Here is a 24,635-nt window from a genome sequence, read left to right as displayed (position 1 = left end):
ACTTATTGTATTAATTGTAATCTTGTCGCTAAAATGTAGCATTTAAAAAAATGGATTTCAGTTTTCGACTGTACCCTATCAATTACAAGAGCGTACTATTTTGCTCTGATTAAACTTCGTCCTTTGGCTAAAGATTGACCGCAAAATCCACCTGTTTTTGAGACTTTGACAGAGGCGACAGGAAAAATCCTAAATATATTCTAAAAATATCCAAAAACTCGTTGTTGTAAAACCCCAAATATTTCTATGTTGTTATCAAAATAATATTATAAACGTGAAAATATTTAATTTCGTATTTGATACGGTCTTGTCGGGACTGAAAATCTACCCTTAATATCCCCTATGTGCCTAAAAATGCAAAAAATATAATAAAAGTTGCAATTTTTTTCTTTTTCTTTTATACGTGATAATTGAACTGTTAATAATATAATAATTTGTGGCTTTTATCTTCCTTTTTTTGTATTATTGACTATTCCCATACTTTATTGTAAAGTCTTTAAGGAAAATAAAGGTTATTTATTTATTTATTTATTTTGATCCGAAGGAAAATACCCCCAAAATGAAAAATTTTCGAAAAACTGAAAGTGATGCTCATTTTCATTTTTCATGAAGAGTATTTGGATATTTTTAGAATATTTTTAAGGATTTTCCCTGTCGCCTCTGTCAAAATCTCAAAAACAGGCGGAAAAAAGGCTTTCTTTGTAGTCACTTTTTATGTCTTTGTTCTTCTTTTACCATTTGATTCAATTTACCTCTGTCCAGTGCCTACTGAAATATAGTTGCTTATTGTTTCTTGGAACTACAATCAAAGGGCTATATCTCATTAAATAACTGTAACTTGGTCTGAATCTTAAAAAACATTTGATGTAACACAAATTTAGCAAAAAAAAGAAGTTTGGTTAAACTAGAATTCTTCGAAGTGTCAGAAAAAAATGGAAAACCATTTTCTTCTAGAATGGTGCGATTTAGCCATATGTGACAAGTATATCCTTTTTTTTACATTAAATAAAGAGATATAAAAACATCTACTCTAAAATTTGTACAAAATAATAATATGGCAAAAACAAAATACTGTCTAATTTTTTAACCACCTCTATGGTTTAGATTATTGTTCTTCTGCAACTAATTCAAAAACATTCTCATATCAAATTTCGTTGAAATATCGTAAAAACTGACAATTACCGTATATAAAAAAAATTAAAAAAAACAAACTTTTTTGAAAATTCGTAACGTTTTAAGGAGGTACCATTGCACCAAGGTAACTTGATCTAAATCGGTTTATTTTCAATCAAGGAAGCTATTCTTGAAATATGGCCTATTCGTTACCGACCACCCTGTATATGTTTATCTTTAAAAATGACTTGTTTTTGATAAATTTATTTAATTAAGCATAATCGTAATTGTATCGTTTTCATTTATTTGTTCCGTTTTTTCATAAAATAAATAAATCTGTTAGAACACAGTTTTTATATTGATTATTTGGACGATATTTTAATCATTTGTCGAGTAATGGATGCCTCTATCTGATGTCTTTTAACACTCGCCATGAGTTACTTTTTTGAGTGGGTATTCACCACACAAACAGTACTTAACAAGTAACGTAGCAAAAAACCCAAGCAGTAATCAGTAACAATAAAGGAAATACACAAAAATAGACAGTCTGTCGATGGCTTCCAGCGATGAAAAACATTTAAATTCACAGTACATCTAGGTTTCCAAATGCGGAACAACAACTGACACCCTTCGCTTCGTCAGTCGTCACCGTTGACCCACACTATCTCTCTTCACATGCACTGTAGGCTGCCTACAATTCATATATTTGTAATACATGAATATTACATTACAGTGGTGGCGTACACAAGTATTAAAGTGCATTTTAAAGAACTAATTATATTTATTTGATTATAAAAAAAAGAGTTTCAGATTCGTATTCAGGGGAACTTGTAGTGTTACCTCTAAAACCGGACCCCCACTTAAAGTTTTAAAGCTATCACGACTAGTGCTGATATTTAAAGTACGATGATTTTTCGGAAATTCAGAGTTACCTTTCAGGTCCTTAGATTTAGCTAGGAATCTTTGACCCGCCTTTGTTGTTCTCGGGCTAAGCTCTGTGGGGGTGGATCCGCTATTAAAATCCCTAGGCCCGCTCTGATGTTCATTTTGGTTCTTATTGGTTCTAAAGCCGCTACAATGGAACAGCTCCTCAGACAATGGTGACTTTTTGAGAGGTTTCATAGTGACCTATGTAAATGGTCACATCTAATGCTTCTGAAGGTTTCACTGTTCTCTGTCGGCATCTTCAGCATGACTGAATTTGTCACACTGTGGGATAACAACCCAAAAATCATCATACTTTAAATATTTTGTAAAAGTTAATTCATTAAAAAAAAAAATGATATAGTTGCTAAAATGATTTTCAGAGAAACAAAGAATTTGTTAGTTAAAGCTCCTATTTTTTCCGGAACTGCAAACTGAATCCTCTTTTTACTCGATATCTAGTAATTTCAAGAGAAATTAACGAGGCATTTTTCGTACAAAATCGACATATCATTCAAAAATTCAGTGGTTTTTGCTGAATTCCCCAATACACCACTGATATAGGGAACGTAATGTTTGAAGATTTCTTTTTCCCGTGCCCCTATAATATCTACCAAATTACATTGTATACATGGTGTGCCATTTAACACTCCCGCTGCCAACATCCTCAAAATGAAGAAATTTATTTTAGTTCTGGAAACTGGGGTCCCTCAAATCTAAATCTAACAATTCTAAATTGCATTTAGAACTAACTATTCTAAATTGCATTTAGAATTGTTAGTTCAAATCTTTCTGTATAGATGGCGTGGCGATACTAAAAAATTTTTTGATTCCTGGAACGTGAAATTCGTTAAATTTTGAGTAATTTTTGTAATATAAAGTTTTCCCCAATATTTACTTGTTTTTGAAATATGTCGACTAATATGTTGCATCCAGCGTTATAACAAGGTATAGGCAGAGTAGGCACACGCCTATGGGTGCAAGCTGCTAGGGCATATGGAACCAAATTGCCAACACAAATATTTAAAAAATATATTTGTAAAAACATTCTGGAAATTTATGTAAAATCCTTATAGTTTCCGAGAAAAAAATTATTGAAGTTGTAGTATTTTCAATTTTCAACATTTACATCGCTGAACCACTGTAGTCTCTAGTATTATTCACATTGTACGTTGTGCGCAATGCGCTCTTTCTCCACGTGGTCCCAGGCGATTCTGAATACTGAAATCCGATTTTAGTATTCACGTTTTTGGGATAGTGTTTACATTAGTTCTTCAAGCGTCATTTTAATTTTGATTGAAGAAAGACCACATTTGTGTTAGTTCGAAACTGGATAAGACGTGGCTGACCCAAATGTGTTTACACGTCGGCGGACAAAATTTTGAACAGTTGTTGTATCATCACGTATGTCAAATTATTTCATTAACTAAAGCCCCAAATTAATTTTATTAATTAATAATAACAAAAGCGGCAAAAGCAGTTGAATTTGCGGATGTAAAATAGGTGTTGTAAAATTTTATTTATTTCTTTGCTTGGGAAAGGTATTCTTTCAATTTTTTGTTCCTTAATTTTTTTATTACACTTTGCTGCTATGCCGATCGAAGACTGCATGCTTTGCCTTGCTTAAGGTCAGGTTTTACAGTGGACCAGCTTCAGTGTCGTGCAGAACTGTATTTTTAAATTATTTTCAAAACGCCTTTTTTTGATATTTTTTTTATAAAATTGTGTTTGTAAGTCCCCTGTACAATCAAAAAATTTTTTTGGATGAGTTCTGAATCATCCTGTATATTAACTTATTATTTTTTTTAATTCCGGATTATTAGTAGATTTACTTTTAAATTTCTTTTTTACAAATAAGTACCTATTGTACTTAATATTTTTTTGTTTCTGCAGTCGTCTATGATATTTTTTATTTATATTTATTATTTACTTTCCCAAATATTGCAGCTTTATATTTTCTTGTGACTATGAAATTTGTACCTATTTGTAAGTTTTGATAATTTAAGTCAAACAATTTATCATGTTCTATTTTTATCTTTTTGTTACGTTTTTAAAAATAAAATGTTTGTTTTTGAGATTTTGCGTATTTTTGTCTCGAAAACAAGTAAATATTACTCTATATTACGAAAATTACTCAAAATTTAACAATCTTTCAGAAGGACCACATTTCCACGTTCTAGGAGTCAACAAATTTTTTAGTATCGCAACGCGATCTTTACAGAAATATTTGAACTAACAATTCTAATTCCAATTTGAAGCTATTCGAGGGACCTAACAACCCCAGTTTCCGGAACTAAAATAAATTTCTTCAATTCGGAGATATTGGCAGCGGAATATGTTAAATGGCACACCCTGTATATGTGCAACCGTTTCGGATATCTTAGGACCCGTCGTCCCAATTTTAATTATTCGTTTTGCAAATTTCGTTCGTTCGTTTTCACCACGAAAGTTTCCTATGTAGGCCTTAAATCATCCCTAAAAAAACGGTATGGATCTCACACTTCATAGTTAAAATGTAACCGCTTTAATTTTCACCTGCCGCCACTGATATGGCCGTAGGAACTGACGCGCCGATTGAAATAAATGCAGCAGTAATAAATTTATGAATTTATTATAGCTATATAGCACATTCAAATTTCCAAAATGAAAGAAAACACGAAACAAACAACTCCAAATTAATCGATCTATATAATCTTACATATTATTCAGTTTACGCTGGTATATACAATAAAAAATAAAAACCTATCTCGTAAATATATTTCATATCCTAAATACTATCGAAGGTAGTAGGTAAATATTATCACATTTACATGACAAAGACTTTTTCCAGTTTCTTAAATGAAAATATTTCTTTAGTTTTAGGACATATTATTTGGCCGTTGTTTTCGCGCGCCATCTGTTCCAAGGCCTGAAAAGATAAAAGTAACTCATCAGAAAATACATTCATGTGCCTCCACAAAGTCCAATCAAACTGAAAGTCTATTAATTTCTAATCTTGGTAAATATTACAGTGTAGAAAACTTCTAAATCTGTAACATTTATACATAAAAATAAATAACAATAATAATAAATGGTAATTTCAGTATTAAGGTACCAGTAATCATCAGTGACCCAGAATTTTGAAATTCGAATACATCTCTATGAATCTTCATAATATTCAATTCTCATACTAACAGTTGAAAGTTCAACAAAAAATGTAATGATTACTTACAATATCATTGTTCAACTCATTTAAACTCATTTAAACAAAATGAAAGTTTTGACACATCTTAAAAATACAAAATTAACTAAACTCAGCTTCAAATTTTGTTTTTTTTTAATTTCCTGTACGATTACTTCTCAGTTTTATAAAAAATTAGAGCAGGTTTATTGCTCCTTAAATCAATGATTAAAATGAAACAAAGGGCCCCGCACAAATCTTATGGAAATTGGGTCCCGATCAAATTCGCTGAATTTTTGATATGTGATAGAGTTCATCATACTGGTCAATTGTCTCAATGGCCACAAAGCTCAAAAATGGATAGTTTGGCCGGTACAGAGCTTTAAAGCTCCGAATATCCTCCACGGATTTATGTATATGCACAGTGTGTATAGACTTTTGAAATAGCCTATTTCATTTTTTTTATTATCTAGGTTTATATTTTTGAGGTTGCTGAATTCAGATCTGTTGTTAGATTTTCAAAATTGACAGTTGGCAGCTGTCAAATAGCTGTCAATGTGCTATAATAAAGCCAAAAACTTGTTTTTTTATGTTTTATCTTTCTTTTTTTTTAGTTCGATAAGTTCAAAGACGATATCAAATCAATAACAATGACTATCGGCAGCTGTCATTTAGCTGTCAACAATTCTTCAAAGTCCGGTAATAAAGTCAAAAAATTATTTTTTGTTTATAACTTCAAGTTTTTTAGATAAGTGAATATAAATATGATATAAAATTATGTAGTCATCAGCTTACAGCTGTCAACAAGCTGTCAACTAACTGTCAAAATGCAATAATAGAGCAAGTAACTTATTTTTTGTGCTTAACTTTGTGGATAAGAAATCAAACATGATATAAGTTTATGACATCACTTTTGAACTCAGTGATCTAAGCAACTTAAAGCTTTTTAAAAAAAGTAACTTTTTGACTTTATTATTGCATTTTGACAGTTAGTTGACAGCTTGTTGACAGCTGTAAGCTGATGACTACATAATTTTATATCATATTTATATTCACTTATCTAAAAAACTTGAAGTTATAAACAAAAAATAATTTTTTGACTTTATTACCGGACTTTGAAGAATTGTTGACAGCTAAATGACAGCTGCCGATAGTCATTGTTATTGATTTGATATCGTCTTTGAACTTATCGAACTAAAAAAAAAGAAAGATAAAACATAAAAAAACAAGTTTTTGGCTTTATTATAGCACATTGACAGCTATTTGACAGCTGCCAACTGTCAATTTTGAAAATCTAACAACAGATCTGAATTCAGCAACCTCAAAAATATAAACCTAGATAATAAAAAAAATGAAATAGGCTATTTCAAAAGTCTATACACACTGCGCATATACATAAATCCGTGGAGGATATTCGGAGCTTTAAAGCTCTGTACCGGCCAAACTATCCATTTTTGAGCTTTGTGGCCATTGAGACAATTGACCAGTATGATGAACTCTATCACATATCAAAAATTCAGCGAATTTGACCGGGACCCAATTTCCATAAGATTTGTGCGGGGTCCTTTTTTGCATTATTTTTTTTACGTTCTTCGCGTTAGTTACTCATCAAATATCGAAAATAAAAAAATTCAAAATTTAGAAAAAAACATTTAAAAAAAAAAATTTTAAACTAAAAAAAAAAATTTTTCTCGACATTTGCAATATTTAATGTAAAACTGTAAAAAAGATAATGCAAAAAATTTTGAACTGATTTTATTTCAATTGATTTTTTTTGAAATTTCGAATCTTCTTTTTCTATAATTGATGAGTATTAACGCGAAATTGTGAGAAAAATACCGCAAAAATTTTTTTTTTGTCTTCATCAGTACCTACCTAATTGAAGTATCGACAAAAAAATTCGAAATTTTAAAAATTTTTTTTAAATTAAAAACTTCTTTTTTCTCAACATTTGAAATATTTAATGTAAATTTGTAAAAATGAACGCAAAAAAATTTTTAAAAATTGAATTTTTTTTTCAATTGAATTTTTTTTTCAAAATTTTGATTTTATTTATTTCAATAACTGATGAGTATTTAACATGAAATTGTGAGAAAAATAACAAAAAAAATTGTTTATCTTAATGAGTAATTGATGTATCAAATATCGAAAAAAAAATTTTGAAAAGTAATCAAATTTAAAAAAAAAATTAAATAATTTTTTTTCGACATTTGAAATATTTCATGTAAATGTTTTTTTCAAATGTTAGAATTATTTGTTTTCAATAATTATTGAAAACAAAAAATTCTAAAATTTGAATTTCGCTTTAAATACTCCGATTATAATTGATGAGTATTTAAAGCGAAATTGTGAGAAAAATAAAAAATTTTTTTCTACTTAATCAGTAACTGATGTTAAGGAGTAATAAATCTGCTCCTTAATTTTTTATACAACTGACGATTAAGGAAAGGAAAACGGTTTGACAGATCGATTTCAAAATTTACATGACTTATGGGGCTAAAAAAAATCTTCAAGCATTGGTACTTTTTGGCAATATTTGTAAAGTAGTCGTTGATATTCCAAAACAGCAGAAAGTCTTATTTTTTCAAACAAAAGGCTCTTGAAGAGGATTAATTTAGGCTGTACGATCATTAGTTTATGAGATATTGATGGATCAAAAAAAAAAAAGATGACTTCATTTAATAGACGATATCTCAATGAGAAATAATAGTACAGAAAATTTAAAAAAAAAACTGGAGCTGATGAATCAGGCTAAATGACCCTGGCGTTGATTAAGTCAGAAAAAAAATTCTGAGCCCATATGGTTTCGAAAAAAAAAAAAAATTGCCCTGCATTATTTCGTTTGATTGCGCCGAGTGATGCTCAAAATAATTTTTCATATCAGGATTTCAAAAATAGAATCTTCAAGCTTCAAGATGATTTTTTTTTCTCGATACGAGACCATTATTCGCGAAGTTACAGCCTTTCAAAAATCACTAAAAAAATTTGGAAATGTTTCTGCTTCTTTAATATTTTTGCCGAGTGTATTAAAAGTAAAAAACGTGGTGCCAAAGAAAAGACGCCTCCTGTTATAAACTCAAAGAACAAAATTATTTCCAAAAGCAGAACAAGATGAAGATTACGAATTGGAACGAGTAGAAGAAAGATGTGGGCAAAATATAACCCACAAACTATATTATATCTTACTTGTCACAATTACTCAATGATTACTGACAAAGAGCGACCTACTAATCTGTCGGTACTATTAAAACACGACTAGTATTGCAATAAGCGAAATAAAACTTATAACTAATGATGTGGGAAAACACTACTCTCTAGACTGCTATACCTGCAATATTTAGTAAACAGTTAAAAAATTTGCTGTTTACTAGATATGGTAGATCTAATTCAATGTTGAACGGGGCTGTAGTCAGCAGTCCCACAATATTATTAGTTAGAAGGAAGATGATAAAAAAGAGGAAAATAGGAAAAATTAAGGTGCAGGTGAATATACTGGTCATAAAGAAAATGTGATAGTGTCAAACATTCTTTACATGATAACATGAAAGACATGTACAAGCTTCTGAAAGTACAAAAGTATTTTATTGTTTCTCTTGCACTGATTTTACGGATTTTAAATTATCGTTTTATTAATTGATTCCAAATTTGTTCCATAACTTTCGATAACCTGACAATTACTGGTACATTTACCTTGTCAACTGTTGTCAAAAACATGTTACTATTGAACTGAAAGAAAAAAAATCGAGTGGATAATTATCGACAGATCGATTTTGATAATTGGTACAGTTGATTACAAAAACTCTTCAAACCTAACCTAAAAGTTAAAAAGTATTTCGTTTTACCTGTTCCCCGTAGATGTATCCGTTGGGCAACATCATCGGCTGGTTATTTTCGTTCATAGGGAGCCCACTGATATGGCAATACAGCCGGGACTGCGAACAATGAGCAAATGGCAGGTGTTCTGCAAGATCGTTCAAGTGAGGCTGGCAGACGGGGCACGTCGGGTTCCTATTTTCGCAGTTGTCCGAGTAACACTGAGTGCTATGTATTAAGGAAGATATGCGAAATACCATAATGGTAGCTCAAGTTAATAGCTTTTTCACAACAGACTAAATGATTTTCTTTGGTGTGCACTATTTGGCCCAGTGAAAATAATTTTTCAAAATTCTAAATATTCACCGAGATATTTTTCTTTTAAATCATCATGTACAACTTGAGAACTGTTGTCCACATGCAAGGTAATCATTTATTTGGGGATCATGAAGGCTTGCAAAAAATGTAATAAAATTTCTAGGATCGTATTTAAAAAAATGAAGTTGATGATAGTCCTGGAGAGACGAAACGTTACATATAAAAATTGATTATGCCATTCGATAGAGGGCAAAAAGTGGCCATGAGAAAGTGTTCTTCTTTTTTCAATATCACCTCAAACAAAGCTGAAATGAAACAAAAACCGATTTCCAAAATTTCTGTTTTTTTCAAATATTTCGAAAATTAATCATGTTAGCCTTGATTTTTTTAGAGGCATAATGTTGGTCCCCTGATTACGCAACTTTGCCCCCCTTTAAGCTACTTCGTACCTCTTACCGTTTCCGAGATCCCTGTAGTGAGAAGTGAATTTGTAACAACCTGTATATGCATTTTTAGGTTATATTTAAATGCACCTTGAAATTTTACTTCAAAAATCTTAAAAAAGTATGAAACAATTGAAAAAAATAGTTTTATCATCCTGTATCTCATAAATAAAATTTTTGTAGCACTGCTTTGATATGAACCTTTTTTGTTAGTAATCCGTAAAATTGGTTGGTATAATATTGCAACACCCTGTATATGACATTTGCATTTTGAATAAAAAGGATATGGCGTTTTGAGAGCCGAGAGGCCCGCTTGTAGAGCCACGGTGAAGACGGACTGAGAAGCCAACTGGAAAAGCCTATAATTTTCTTGCCTAAATTGTTCGATGAGCGTATCCCACCTAGTTTCATCGAAAAGCGCTTTGTAGGGAGCAATAACTGAAAAATGCCTTTTAGAAACATCTAAAGACTCCCACGTAAAGAATCTGAGTTAAAGAACTGATCTGTACGAATTATCAAGTTCATAACAAACCTGTAGTCACGGGAAAAGCCAACAACGCCATTACTTGCTGGATTGTAGAAAGGTGTTCCTCTTCGAAACTCGGGAAATGTTTCCTGGCGTGTTTTATGGCGTCAATCCTACGGTCGGACCGAATCAGTTCCACGAATTCCTGTATTCGCAGATTAAACTCCATGTTCGACTTCAGTTTGCGTAATTTCGATTTATTGTCGTGGCACCACAACAAACACTTGGCCGTTTCTCTATTTGCCAGCGATTTTTCCACTTCCCTTGAAGTCAGGAATATATCTAAAAATTAAGATTCTGTACGGTATTTAAAGTCTGTAGACGACTTCAATTTACCGATATTCGTTAAATCCTTAATGTCAGACCTATCGGCGAGAGTTATTGCAGCATTGTAATATCCATTTCTCAAGAAATATTCCACGACCATTCTGTCTAGTCGTTTACGTCGCCATTGGTTGAGGGCCCCCTGGGAGATGTTTCCCCCCGGGGTCAGAGTATTGTGGTCTTTCAGATGCTCTAGTCTACGTTTACACACATTGGAGGCAGCTAGCTCCTCTGAAATGCTCTCCTCCGCTAAAAGGTCAGTGTTATTTAAATTTTTCTCATCTTAATTTGAATTTGTAATTTTATTTAGGCTTTTAACTTTATTTTATTTATGTTTTTAACTACATTTCATATTTCAAATCTAAATAATAAAAACACTTTACAATATAATTAGGTAGCTGATTAGGTTGATTCTTTCTGAATTTGTTGAACTTTTCATAATGTTGTAGATAGATTTATAGATATTTTCTTTTAAACAAATAGTTACAGTTATCATCAATTTATTCCACCTTTTTTATACCTAAGCTATTTTAGATTTACAAAGATAATTCGAAAACCGCTTCAAACAGACCGTTCTTCATTTAAATACTGCAATTTACAATCAAATGCACTTAACAAATCATGAAAATACGCCGTGATATGAAAACGCTTACTAGCTTTCTTAGTAGCACTGACTTTTTGTTAGCCGTTTGTAAAATATTTGACACAAATTATATTCTTAAAATAATTCATCTTTGAAATATTTCTGTGCCCTTAAGGAGGTTTATCTGATTTGGAATTGACAAACAAATATTCATAAAAAAATTAATATAAGCTTATTAATATGAAAAAATTCTCAAAAAAAAAAACTATGACTAGTTTGGATACCTAAGAGACGAGATATTAATAAAATAATTTTTCACGATTTAGTACAGTCTTATTAGAATGTGCAACAATTGACGAACAGTTTCCACAGCAACTTGTATAAATAGGAACCCGATATCTAAGGAAACGTATGACAGCTCGTAGAAATCGATTAGGTACTTGTAAGATACATAATTTATAATAATTCTCCTTCAAACTGCTGTCGTTGACTAACTTAACCTCCATATGCGTAATAGCGGGAACGCCGCGGTTCTCGAAGTAGCGTATTATTTGAAATTCGCAAGTGTGACATAGGATATTTCAAGCTTAGGCATCCAAACAAAGCCAGCCAAGTGCAACGTTGCCAAATCTAAAGGCTTACTTACTACTTTAGCCACTAGCGAATTTACGGAAACTCTCGTTAAACTTTAGACGTACCTCCGTACTCGATAAACCTCCTTAAAAGCAGGGTGCAAAAAAATCATGATGTTTTTTAAAAAATCAAAAAACCCGATTTTTTTTATTTAAATCAGATTTTTTTGACTTAAATCAGATTTTTTGTTTAAATCGCATTTTCTAGTAATTAACGTCTTATTTCCTGTCAATAATGCCTAATTCGCTGCACCTATACAATAACAAACATTTCCATAGCGCTGCATAAAAAAAATAAAAAATAAAAATTTCCAATCGAATGGTGGATATCTCACAAGGATGTATTTGGAAACAATGGAGATGTTTTATCAAAATTACTAGGCAACTTCTGGGAGCTGTGGCATCATCGGCGTCAGTGGAAAGAATTTTTTCTTCGTTTGGATTAGTCCATTCTAAATTGAGGAATCGACTGGGAGTAGAGAAGGCAGGCAAATTGGTGTTTTTGTTTAAACGTTACAACAGCAAGTGTGATATTTTATTTGATGAATAACTATTAGGTATATTTGTGTTATATGATATATTCGTTTTATACCTTTTACATTTTGAGTTATTAAAAATATTAAAATATTACAACAGAAAGTATATTATTTTATTGATGAATAGATATTAAGTTTATGTGTTGAATGAATCATGTTTTATAGTTTTGTAACTTTTACAGTTATTTTTCGATTTAATAAAAGCGTTTAAAAAAGTTGATTTTTTAAAATTTATTCCCATGATTAAAATAAAAAATCTACTGATTTAATTCACGATTTAAATCTTGATTTAAATCAAGTTGATTTAAATCTTTGCACCCTACTTAAAAGTTAGATCAATTTTCTTTTAATATTATGATGTAATTATAATTTATAAGGGAAAATCAATAATAGTTAAAAGCGTATTGCCTTTATTTAAACAAAAAGAAAAGCATATTTCGTCTGTGTCACCATTTTCATGTTCTTGTCAAAATAAAGTCTGTTTCGCGTGAATATGAATTTAAAAAAATTTTTTGCGTAAAAACTATGAATGCTACAAGATTTTACCAAGAGCACGAAAATCTCGAAAAAGGACTGATGCATCGATAAAAATAAAATGAATTAATTCCAGCAACCAAATAAAAAGTTCTGGTAATTCTTTACCAAGACACTCAAGAATTTACCACCAGCCCAAGGCAGATGGGCGCGGTTGCTTAATCAAAACATGACTTTTACTTAGGAACAAGTCCACAGCAAGTTTTATTAAACATATATTTTTTTAAGAACTTTTACAGTCAATAGCAGAGGAGCCAGACATTTTTTCTTAGTAGAAGTTAGGTCAAATCGTCTTCTCTTGAGCCAAAGAATATCGCAGTACCTTTTTGATCATGTGCTTATGGGACACCCTGTATAACCAATGGCAAAATTGTACTGTGAATTGATTTAAATTAGTTTATTTCCATCCAAGGATGCTATCCTTGTATCCAATCACTTTGGACATCCTGTACAATCAATACCAGACTTTGAGAGCTACATACAAACATAAAACTTTGCAATAATTATATTGTATACTGTTTCATAAAAATACACTTACACAAAAATTATAAATTTAACTACTACCACATTTTATGACTCAATAACTTTTATTCCATTTGTTAAAAATACATATAAAATAAGCGTCTGCTTACCTTTTCTCTTCAACACCTGCAGTTTTTCTACCATACCTCCAAGTAGTGACGTAATATCTTTCGCTTTTACCTCCTGACAGTCCGAAAGGGTTTTCTCTATTTCATTAGCAGCTTGCTGTACATGAGACACCTCTCTATCTAAGGCCTTTTGAGCAGTTCTGAATTTCTTATTTAGAATTTCATATGGCACCTGAGATGACGTTTATTCATTTATATTAAGACATTGAATTCCTAAATAGCATTAGATAACAAAGCAGCAAAATAAAGACTGAAAGATTGATCAACATCAATTCATGAAGTATTAAAATGTTCTACTGTCAGAGAAAAAAAAATATGTTTTACTGCTGATATATTCTATGAAATCAATTTAGACAAGATTTGGTTTTTTAACAATTTACGGTTTCTATTTTTCGAAGAACCGTTCTTTGTAACATAATTTTAAAATTACCATATTTTCATTAATCATATAGTACTTTTTACTAATAGGTATTTATTACAAAGTTATTGCCATCAGAATAAAATAAATACTTCCTCCCTGAAATATCTACGACTTCTAAAATAGTAGTGACCTTATTGACGACACATGCAAGTTAAAATATAAATTGAACCACAACTAATGTTTATACAAAAATGAATCAGGGATCTTTGAATAAAAATATATAAATCCTGACATAAACAGGCATGTATAAATGTAAAAAAAAATATGTTTAGCAATTACTATACAATTAAATTGATTCACAAAAAACATTACATCAAGGACAATAACGAAGATAAGAAAACAATAGAAGAATCATTTTTGACATTAAAATACAGTATCATAGCAAAAAGTTAATTTTTTGCTTATTTCACAATAAATATAAATTGAAATTATAAAAGTACCTACGTTTAAAAAAATTTCATAGTCACATATGTCTGGGTTAACGACGCACAATGCATTCCGTAAAAATATAAAAGAAATTATAAGTACGTACTCTATTCACTAACAAAAGCTTTTATTATGCGAAAACAATTAGCAGCACCATATATTTTAAGAACATTATGTAGTGAATAACGTATTCATTATTCAGATCCATAAATTTGAAATTACATGTGCATCAAATAGGTGACATCACTATTAAACACTTAAACATTTTTCTTGCAAGTTTCATTACGTTTATCTATTTTCAACAAAGATATGTGAAATATATGACGTAAGCAATATTGCACATTTTTCATTAATGCATTTGAAGAAGAAATTAGAGTCACATTTTTATAACATTTATTATTACCCTTATTCCTGTTGAAAATAATATTTTCAAGTAGACCAGTGGTATAATAAAATTAATTACAAAAGATATACCTATATTAACAAAACCCATTTTAGCCCACAAAAAAGAACTTTTTTACTTAAGCCATAATTATTATTGTTACAAAATGTTATTCTAATGTAGGAACATCTGAAATTATTGAAACATATGCATATTATATGCTGATTTATTCTTACATAATCTGTAAATTTTAGATGAATACATATAAGCAGCTACCAAAAATACAAATATTTTAATTTTCAATCAACATGCTTCTGGTCAAGTATTGATAATCATGATTTTACATTTTTGATCAAATATTGCCATAAAAGTGAAATTAATCGAAAATTGTACTTAGAATGAACTCTTGAGTTTAAATTTAATTTAAGAAGTTTTTTTGTTTAATAACTGAATTACACAACATAAAGTAAGCAGTTACTTGAGATTTTAAAACTCAATATTTCTGAAAAATGGTTAATTTGCATACTGCAGAGGTGAAGAAACTAGTGTATTTAAAGTTATTTCTGTATCCTGAGATTTATTCAGCAAGTAGGAATAAAACTAAAAGCAAGTGAATATAACAATACCCTTATCTTTTTTTGGTCTGCACTTGGAAGAAATTTGATATGCTTCAGAAACCTGAACAAATCTACGTCCTACACTAATTGATTATCCCCTCTATCCATGCTGACAAAAAATGTTGCAAAAATTCTAATTAAAAACTGCACATTCTTAACAATGAAATGCGAAAAGTTTGCTTAATATTTGAAGAGAAACAAACATGGTTAATACATTTAACTACCTTTAAAGTAGGATGTTCTAAAGACTTCACATCTGCCATTTTGGACCACAAATAAAAACATAAATAAAATAAGTTCTCCCAAACAGCTGATATGACAAGGAGTAAAATGCTGGTTGTCAAATGCGACCTTCGATCTAAGAAGCCTAGATATCCAAAGATTAAAAAAAAAGCAGATGTAAAATAATTGAAAAATATATGAAAAAAGATAATATAAAATATGCAGACTCAAATATAACGACTTAGGCTTAATAACATGATTAGGTATAATAAGTATCAAATTAATTTTGATTTAAATTTTTGAAATTTGCAAATTGTAGAATTATGGTTTTAGAGCCACTGATCAGTTTGTCATGCCATCTAGCAAGCAAAATCAAAAACCGTTCAAGGTTTCTGATAAAATTTAATCCGAATAAAATTGGTTCGAATTAATTTATCCCGAATCCGAAAATGACCTCCTATAATAGGAATTCCTTAAATTCTTTTAAATTTTTATATGAGTAACATTTATAATTAAATCATTCGGATATATTTCTTTAACAAATCAGTTACAAATCAGTAAAATAACAATTTAAAAATATAAAAATTAAAAATTGCAGTTTAAAAATATACCAATAGATGGCCAAATCAGAAATCAATACAAAATTTTTAGTTTTACTATGACGTCATTATTTTTAGACAAAATTTTGTTGAAATTTAAACAATAATAAAATATATTCAATTATTATTTCCAAAACAAAGTGATTTTCTTCTAATTTAAAAAGTGATGGATACGCGCCAATTAAACATCTTGCATTCGAAGGACTGTACAATATAACCTCATTATTTTAATTCTAACATATATACGTTTTTTAAAATTTCGAGAATGCCAGAGCAAAGCAACGATTACCGTGTCGTGGTTTTTGGGGCCGGAGGCGTGGGGAAAAGTTCGCTCGTTTTGAGATTCGTTAAAGGAACCTTTAGAGAGAGTTACATACCGACCATCGAAGACACATATCGACAAGTAAGACAAAAGCAGAAGATGTACTTTTTGTTTATGGCAAAATTTTATTTTCAGTTTTTGTTGTTGTACGATTTTGTTACTTGATGTATTCTTTTTCGCTTGATATTGCTGTGTAGTGGTAAGTAGATTTTTTGTATAATTTTTACATTTCGATGCCATATTTTTTTATAAGGCGTATCTTGTAACTTTTAAGGCTGATAAATGTATAATAATATTCAATAGTATACGATATTACTCAAACTTTTGCATCAAATTGCTTCTGTGGTTTCCTACTCATCGTGCTGTGTGGACAGCATGCAAGCAACGAGATTTTGTTATAATGTAACTGCAACAGTTTTAAAAAGTTAGAAACTTATAAATCATATTAATTTGTGTGATCTAAACTAGAATACAGGCAGTCAGTACGATATCAATGTCACGTTAATAATATTGAATCATCAGAGAAGTTTTGAAATTTCTTTTAAAATAAAATATCCTTCTGAAGGTATAGAAAGTTCGATACTTTTAAACAAATTTCATTTGATCTCTATTATGTATCAAATTTTTTTACACAATTTTGCACAATGCTATTGATTTTATTCCTCTGACTGCTTTTTGCAAGAGGGTGTAAATATTCTGATCTTAATTGATTTAAGCGAGATGTTTACTGAACGAATGTGGTGTGATACCTTTAGTTGAAGTAGGTAGTAAACAGAATGATGAGCACTCGTTTTTGTTTCCAATTCTTTCTATTTTTATTGTCGGTTCTTGATATTTTTCTTTTTCTTCAGAATAGGTACTTTTTATTATTAAATTTTAGTCAGATGGTACTGCAACATCAATTACGTAAGTGATATTTTTTGTTTTATCCTGAAATGTTATATGTAGTCTACTGGCTACTGTATTGTCTCTTTGTATACTCAACACTTGTTAATAATTTGCAGCCTGATGGATATTTCCAGGAAATACCTAAATGGAATTTTCTACATTTATACCCTATTTCAGTGTACAACTGCTCTTTCTATATAAATTTATATATTTGTTCTCTATTTATTTGTTCCTGATTGATATTATTATCTACCATGAAGAAATTTAGAAGACTAATTTATTTTCTTCTGTCCTATCGAGTTGAAATGAAAGATTGTTCTTGTATCGATAGGTTTAGAGGTGTGCAATTTTATTTTTTTTGTTCTATAACCCTAAGTAATGGGTGTTTTTTATTATGAAAATAGGATCTTAAAGATTTTATCTGTTTGACGCACAGTTGTTGCAAATAGAAAAGAGGGTTTCAATTAAAAGTTTAATTATATAAGTAATGCAATTTAAATTTTGTTATAACTGCACTTTAATACATGTTAATACATAGATTACAATAAAACAAATACCTACCAAATTTGTCAGAAATATGCCAACATATGCCTTATATTTCCTTTAAAAAAACAGTTCCGTTACAAGAATTATAATTTTTTTTTAAATCAGTTTTTTTCATGTTTTTGTATCATAGGTAATGTATGAAACAATAATAAGTCATCACGATCCCTTAATCATGTTTTAGGTTATCAGCTGCAACAAAAATATATGCACTCTCCAAATCACCGATACCACCGGCTCGCACCAATTCCCCGCCATGCAAAGGTTGTCCATAAGCAAGGGCCACGCTTTCATTCTGGTATACTCAGTGTGCAGTAGACAGAGTCTGGAGGAGCTCCGGCCCATCTTTGAAGTCATCAGGGAACTGAAGGGGCCCGATTTGAGTCAAATTCCCATCATGTTGACTGGAAATAAATGTGATGAGAGTGCTGAGCTGCGTGAGGTAAGCATTGAATGTAGATCGAATACTTTAGATTTAGATCAACGAGGAAACTCACTGGGTCCTATTTGTTACATATTTTACAAAAAATTATATTTTTACAGTTTGCATTTTCGATTTATCAATATTAATTGAATAATAGTTAGTTCGTGTTTCTCAATTCATTATCATTATTTATTTTTTGCACACTAATTTGCGAATAACTTGATAATAAAAGATGATATCGAACCCTTTTTGGCATCAAAATGTAGCTATTTTTATGCTCTTCAAACTAACCTATAAAAAGTTTTATCTTGCTATTTCACTTTTTTAAGAAAACGTGAAATGACCTAAATTTTTATAAATAGCGCCAATAAATACTAAATAGGCTATACCATTTAAACATTTCCATTAGAAATTTCAAACTTATGCTATATTTATACATTTTTTGTGCTGAATTCATTTAAGTAAACAAAATTATAGCATTGAATTTAAAATTTTTGAGAAAAATCCATAAAACCGCATTCTTTTGAAATAATGTCATCTCTAAATTTCCATATTAAGGTAAATGACATTACGCATTCACTACGAGATAAAGCATGAAGAGATCTTTCCAACGAGATATGACACTATGGGCTTTTGATGAGCCAATCCTTAACAAAATGCATTTTTCTGAGCAGACATTAGGATCTTCTCCCACCCTTTCTGTCAGGAGATAGAACAAAATGTCAAAACAAAAGTTATGCGTAATGAATCCAGCTATCCATATTTGTACCTGAATAGAGATTTCTGAGAAAAATTCAATATGTTTTCGTATGTAGATTGCGCCCCCTAGCGGCCGAGCTGCGAACTTGGAAACTATTTCCAGCGATTTCTCTTGGTCGATTTATTCAATCCCGAAGCTCTACGGCCTATACTTTCCCTAATATCGTACCTCTCCGACACCCTGTACAAATACAGGATGATTCATAAAGGGTGACCAAAAATAAAACCTTGTATTCTTTGGTGAATTTTAAGGGTAATCTTTCGTATAATGGTTTTATCTAGGACGCTTCATTATAAAGATACAGGGTGTTAAACTTCAAAAAATATTTTTAATTTTTTAAAATAATTTAAAAACTAGTAAGTGAAATAATTTGAAATTGGGCACATGTATTTACGTAAACATTGTCTAAAATCTGAGGCCTTTTCCTAAAATTTAGATGCTCCAGTGGGGGAGATATCGGTGGCATATTTTTCTAAATAAAATAGTACGCCACCGCTTTATGGTAACAATCATGATATTTTCGGATTTGTCTTTCAATTTTGTATAAATTACTACCATTTTATTTTTTTCGAAGAAACTACTAAAACTATCAAATTGTGAAAAAAGACAGTGGAATGCCATATTTTTGAAAAATATTTTAAAAGTTAACCACATACAGTGAAATCTCCCTTGGGCGACACCAACGGGACCAACTGAAAGTGTTCTTCAAGAGAGGTGTCCGCATAAAAGAAATACGAAAGAAAAAATCGTTTTTTTAATGAAAACCGTAATTAAAGAAATTGGGACATTTAAAATGTATATGTAGGCAAATGTTTTTAAAATGAAAAAAATACTTAAAACTTAAGGAAAAAATAAGGTAACATTACAAAATACATACAAAATACATATAAATAAAAATAAAATATAATAGAATATAGTAATACATAAAATTAAAAGAAATGTCACTTTAATGATGCAAAAATTCATGTTTTGTTGTTTGTCTCCTCTTTTTCTTTAAATGGTGTTCAGAAATCGTATTTCTAATTTGGAAAGAAGATCCAAAGACTCTGTATCTCCTTGATCTTCGGCAAAATGTTTAAGCTGATCGGTTAGGATAATAGCTTCACCATAATTTGGAATAGCCTCTGTTGGTACTGGAACCTCATCGACATTAGAATCTTCGGAAAATTCTTGTATTTCAACTGGTTTTCAATTTCTAGTCCTGAACCTGGATCTTCAACATACTAATTTTCATCTAGGATTAAAAAATCATTAAGGTTTTCATTATCAGTCAGTTCCAACAAATTCTTATTTTTGGATCAGATGTAATATCCTCAGTTAACTGACCTTCATTTTGCATATTTTCATGGTTAAATCGTACTTTGCGGAAGCAATTTTTAACTGTTTCCTTTTTATTTGGTTCTTTGTCCGTTTAAGAGAATATTTTCTTTTGTCTGCGTCCATTCAAGAGAATGTCCGTCTAAGAGAGAGTTAACACAATGCAAATGCAAGGGAGGTGTCTGCGTAAGAGGGGTGTCCGCGAAGGGGAATTTCACTGTATAGAGAGCCAAATTCGACATTTTTGGGGAGTTTCTGTTAGTTTAACAAAACTATAGAAAAATGTAGTTTAGATGTCATATACTCAATTTGACACTCCTAAAAGCAGTTTTACATTGACAATTTATTGATGAATTAATTCATGAAGTCGCTTCATCAAGAAATTGGACAAGTGTAATGCACCAAATCTGCTGTCAAATGACTTCATGAATTTATTCATCAAGTTCTTGACGAATTAGAACATGTTCTAATTTTCGTCAATTTCTTCATGAAGTTCAGAAGTACCAACCCAACAGATTTCTAACCTCAGAGCAGTAATGAGGTTATGTTATTGGAATATGTAAATAATTGTGTGGCGTCGTACTAGTTTTGCATTGTTTTTACTGATTTGTTACTTACAAAAACTAATATTTATATAATATGTGTCAAAATGGTACCGCTGTTGTATCACTACAATTATGAGTGGAAAGGTGACATTTTTGAAATTTATTTGCTTCTTTGATTTGTTGGTAGAACTGATTGATGCGTCAAAAAACTTGACAAAGTCTGTAGCAGTGTAAAACCACACAGTTCACCAATAAATTCGTGAATTAATTAATGAAGAACTTCATCAATTGATTCATGAATAAATTGTCAATGTGAAACAGCTATAAGAGTATGAAAGTGCAGATTTTTAATTGTTTTCAGGTTAGTACTTCAGAGGGCCAAGCCCAAGCCGCCGAGTGGGGTGTGAGCTTCATGGAAACCTCCGCGAAAACCAACCACAACGTCAAACAGCTGTTCCAGGAGCTGTTGAACCTGGAAAAATCCCGCAACGTGAGCCTCCAGGTGGGAGGTAAGACAAACAACCGGGTGGCTAAGGATAAATGTGATTTAATGTAAGGGGCACAGTACTGCGACTATTCAGGTTTGTCATCCGAGAAACTTGAATCGTCATTCGACAATTTACCTGTGGCGCGTACGACAACGTTCCGGCTTCCATAGTAGCTTCGAGTCCGGTCATCGTTATCCGTACGCGCCGCGTTATCTTGTTTGATCAAGCTTTAAGCGCCGGGCAAGTGGGAAGTCTAACCGTCGGTGTACCCTTGTTGACCGTTATTATCGATGAAGTGCCCATTTGCGGACAATATTACCTAATCTGTGTTTTCGTCCTGTACATAACCACACTTCCATCACTTGCTCGGCTCCCGTTGTTTAGGAGTCGGCTGCGTTCCGTTGGCACCTTTCATCACGCTGGGTTTTTATATTTGTGTACTTGGCGCACCTTTTTACTTTACCATACCTCCCCCCCTGTCTTTCAGTACGAGATTCCCCTGAGCGCGGCAGTCGGGTCCATTTCTACCTTCATTGTATTGTTACGAAGGCAATTTCAATTACATTAACCATGTCACAAATAGCATATCAGTAATGGTAGTTTTCGACATAGAGCTAGTTACTAACTTCATAGTTTTAACGTTTAAGGCGGTTCTGTCGGGGCACCTCGCCGGTTTTATACGTTGATTGTTGTTGATCGTTTCCGTTTCGACCAGTGGACCACCCTGTTAAGTGCAGATTTTTTATGGCGACGCGCCTCGACGGACGGACATTTTTTGAATCTTAGACCGGGTGCTACAGCAAGAATTGTTCGTGTTAATAATATATTTGTTATATAATTCATGCTTATAGTGTTCACTATATGAACTGCAATTGTGATCGATTTATATTGGTATTTATGCAACGAAGTATGTTAAAAATAAATAATAAAGTAGCAAAAAAAATGTACTCGGTAACTCTTTTGACTTCCGCTCTTTAGAAGCTACTCTTAATCAGATTTTTTGCGTAAGACCATGAAGGTTCGCTTCTTCTTAGCCTCTGTTGGGGTAAAAGTTACAGGTTCTTACAACAATTTGAGAAACAATAACGAAAATCTGTAACTCTTATTTTTAGAACAAAAAAAAAATTGTTATTATATAGTGAACTTATGGATCCAATTTGTATACCTGTAGATGATTTACTGTTTACTCAGATGGCCCTTTACGACGCCTCATTTTTTATTCCTCTACTTTTCCGCAACTTTTTAAGACTGACTATACCGGTAGAATGAACCAATTAATTAACGTAAGTAACCGCATTCCATTTGGTAGATGTAGACGGAATAGAAAAAGGATAAATTGTTTTTTTATCTTTCATTTAATCGTGGATATACCGGGTGTCCCATTTTAATTGATACACTTAAATATCTCGTTAGAGAAGCCAGCAATCGAAAAATGGCCTAAAGTAAAAGTCCAGTTCACTGGAGGAAACCAGATGCTTACCTAGGATTTGACCTTTACCTCACCTTGAAGGTCAATTCAGGAATTTTAAATGGGGCCCCCTATTTTTAACATTGGAAATGGATTCAACAGAAAATTTTACATCCGGATGTGATCACAACTTTGACCTGTTTTTGATCAAGATCAAAGTCACAACTGATTTAAATGATTCGTCACCCTTAAAGCAGCCTCAGAATAAGATGTTGACCTCCAGAATCGATGAGATTTACATCGTCCTTGACCTCCACTTTGTCAAGGTCATTTGAAAGTCGACTATAACAATTGTAGGAAAAAATAATGCTAAGTGAGGGGAGAATGATAAAAATATCTTGTTACTCAACGAAGGTATAACTTCACGTGAGAATTGAAAAAAGAGATATCTGAGTACGTTACAAAGTAAAACTGACTGACGGTTAAAAAATTGAGAAAAAATAAAAATATCACACTACTATTTGTGAGCCATTGAATTATGTTGTCATTACATTAGTATTCTGGATTTAAATCTTCACCTGATCTTCAAATGACCTTTTTATTTGATCCCTTACTTTGCAGGGTACTTGGATACAAATTTAGCGTTTTCCCAAGATCTGATCTAAGTAATACACGGTCTGGCAGAAAATAAAACAAAGTGAACCTTCATATTCAATCTTTCGCAACATTTGTAGAGGTGAAGGTCGATTTTTCTAGTCGACCTTCAAATGACCTTGACAGAGTGAAGGTCAAACACGAATCGAAGGTCGTGATTGAGTACCTTGATGTAAATTCCATCGATTCTGGAGGTCAACATCTTATTCCGAGGCTGCTTCAAGGGTGACGAATCATTTAATCTCGTTGTGACCTTAACTTTGACCTCAAGGTCAAAGTTATGACCACATCCTGATGTAAAATTTTCTGCTGAATCCATTTTTAAGGTTAAAAATAGGGTTCCCATTTAAAATTCCGAAGTTGACTTTCAATTGACCTTCAAGGTGAGGTCAAGGTCAAATCCTAGGTGAGTAGCTAGTTTCCCCCAGTAAACTGAACAACTTTTACTTTAAGTCATTTTTCGATTGTTGATTTCTCTAATGAAATATTTACGTGTAATCGATTAAAATGGGACAACCGGTATATTGTGTTAATGAATTTATCTGTAACTTTAATGGCAGATTCTTCGTCACAAGTCAATAAAAAGTGTTCTTATAAGCGTGTATTCAGAAACACTTCATTTTCGAGATACAGGGTGTTGAAATTAAAAAATGTATGTGTTATATTAATTTAAATGTCTCTTAAGATGGTTGACGTTGAGTTGGTACACAAATCTATCAACCAGTGGCGGAAATACTGGAAAACATTAAGAACCTTATACACTATTTTTTTTCACTTCTGTTGATTACATTGCGTTAAAATCGTATTTCTAACCAAAAATTCCTATATTTTTTTGTGATGTGAGCAGTTTTAAGGTTATTTTCAATTTAATCGATTCTGTCGCAGGCTCTTTTACATGTTTCAAAGTAAAATTGGTTAATTTTTTCAAATAAAATGGGAAAAGATTTTTTTGATCAAGGTACCTACCACCTAGAATTAAATGTACTTATCTAATTTCCTAAATATTTAGAGGTTTCAAAATTTTAGGGTTTTTAGTGGCCGTATTTGTGAGTATCGCCACCAC

The 24,635-nt window shown here is 31.4% G+C and overlaps 2 protein-coding genes across 4 annotated transcripts; one reads left to right on the top strand and one right to left on the bottom strand.

Moving 5' to 3' along the window:
• Positions 1-4,779: 4,779 nt before the first annotated feature.
• Positions 4,780-15,728, bottom strand: LOC108908442 (macrophage erythroblast attacher). 3 transcript variants are annotated; one of them, XM_018712481.1, is made up of 7 exons: positions 15,627-15,728; positions 13,539-13,728; positions 10,634-10,870; positions 10,304-10,579; positions 10,059-10,233; positions 9,040-9,235; positions 4,780-4,945 (listed from the first exon to the last, which is right to left on the bottom strand). In XM_018712481.1, the coding sequence occupies exons 1-7, from the start codon at positions 15,663-15,665 to the stop codon at positions 4,844-4,846; spliced, it is 1,215 nt and encodes a 404-aa protein (XP_018567997.1). In that variant the 5' UTR covers positions 15,666-15,728; the 3' UTR covers positions 4,780-4,843. The 3 variants fall into 3 exon arrangements, with proteins under 3 accessions (XP_018567997.1, XP_018568004.1, XP_018568012.1); XM_018712488.1 differs by having other exon boundaries at positions 10,059-10,209; XM_018712496.2 differs by lacking the exon at positions 15,627-15,728 and adding an exon at positions 14,422-14,521.
• Positions 15,729-16,292: 564 nt separating this feature from the next.
• On the top strand, positions 16,293-22,907 carry LOC108908527 (GTP-binding protein Di-Ras2). Its single transcript, XM_018712588.2, has 3 exons — positions 16,293-16,626; positions 18,161-18,418; positions 21,384-22,907. Exons 1-3 carry the CDS (start codon positions 16,489-16,491, stop codon positions 21,576-21,578), a joined length of 591 nt encoding a protein of 196 aa, XP_018568104.1. The 5' UTR covers positions 16,293-16,488; the 3' UTR covers positions 21,579-22,907.
• The last annotated feature ends 1,728 nt before the right edge of the window (positions 22,908-24,635 follow it).

The sequence above is a fragment of the Anoplophora glabripennis genome, unplaced genomic scaffold (assembly GCF_000390285.2).
Source record: "Anoplophora glabripennis isolate ALB-LARVAE unplaced genomic scaffold, Agla_2.0 scaffold29, whole genome shotgun sequence".
In the NCBI taxonomy this organism is placed as follows: Eukaryota; Metazoa; Arthropoda; class Insecta; order Coleoptera; family Cerambycidae; genus Anoplophora; species Anoplophora glabripennis.
The sequence above is the reverse complement of the archived record's forward strand: the minus strand, read 5'-3'. Positions and strand labels throughout refer to the sequence as shown.

Excerpts from the sequence above, each read along its gene's own strand:
- LOC108908527 (XM_018712588.2), top strand. The coding sequence starts at position 16,489 with ATGCCAGAGCAAAGCAACGATTACCGTGTCGTGGTTTTTGGGGCCGGA. Across the intron at positions 16,627-18,160 it reads TCGAAGACACATATCGACAA|GTTATCAGCTGCAACAAAAA; the intron begins GTAAGACAAAAG and ends ATCATGTTTTAG. Across the intron at positions 18,419-21,383 it reads AGAGTGCTGAGCTGCGTGAG|GTTAGTACTTCAGAGGGCCA; the intron begins GTAAGCATTGAA and ends AATTGTTTTCAG.
- LOC108908442 (XM_018712481.1), bottom strand. The coding sequence starts at position 15,665 with ATGGCAGATGTGAAGTCTTTAGAACATCCTACTTTAAAG. Across the intron at positions 10,580-10,633 it reads TAAGGATTTAACGAATATCG|ATATATTCCTGACTTCAAGG; the intron begins GTAAATTGAAGT and ends CTTAATTTTTAG. Across the intron at positions 10,234-10,303 it reads GGCTTTTCCCGTGACTACAG|ATGTTTCTAAAAGGCATTTT; the intron begins GTTTGTTATGAA and ends GGGAGTCTTTAG.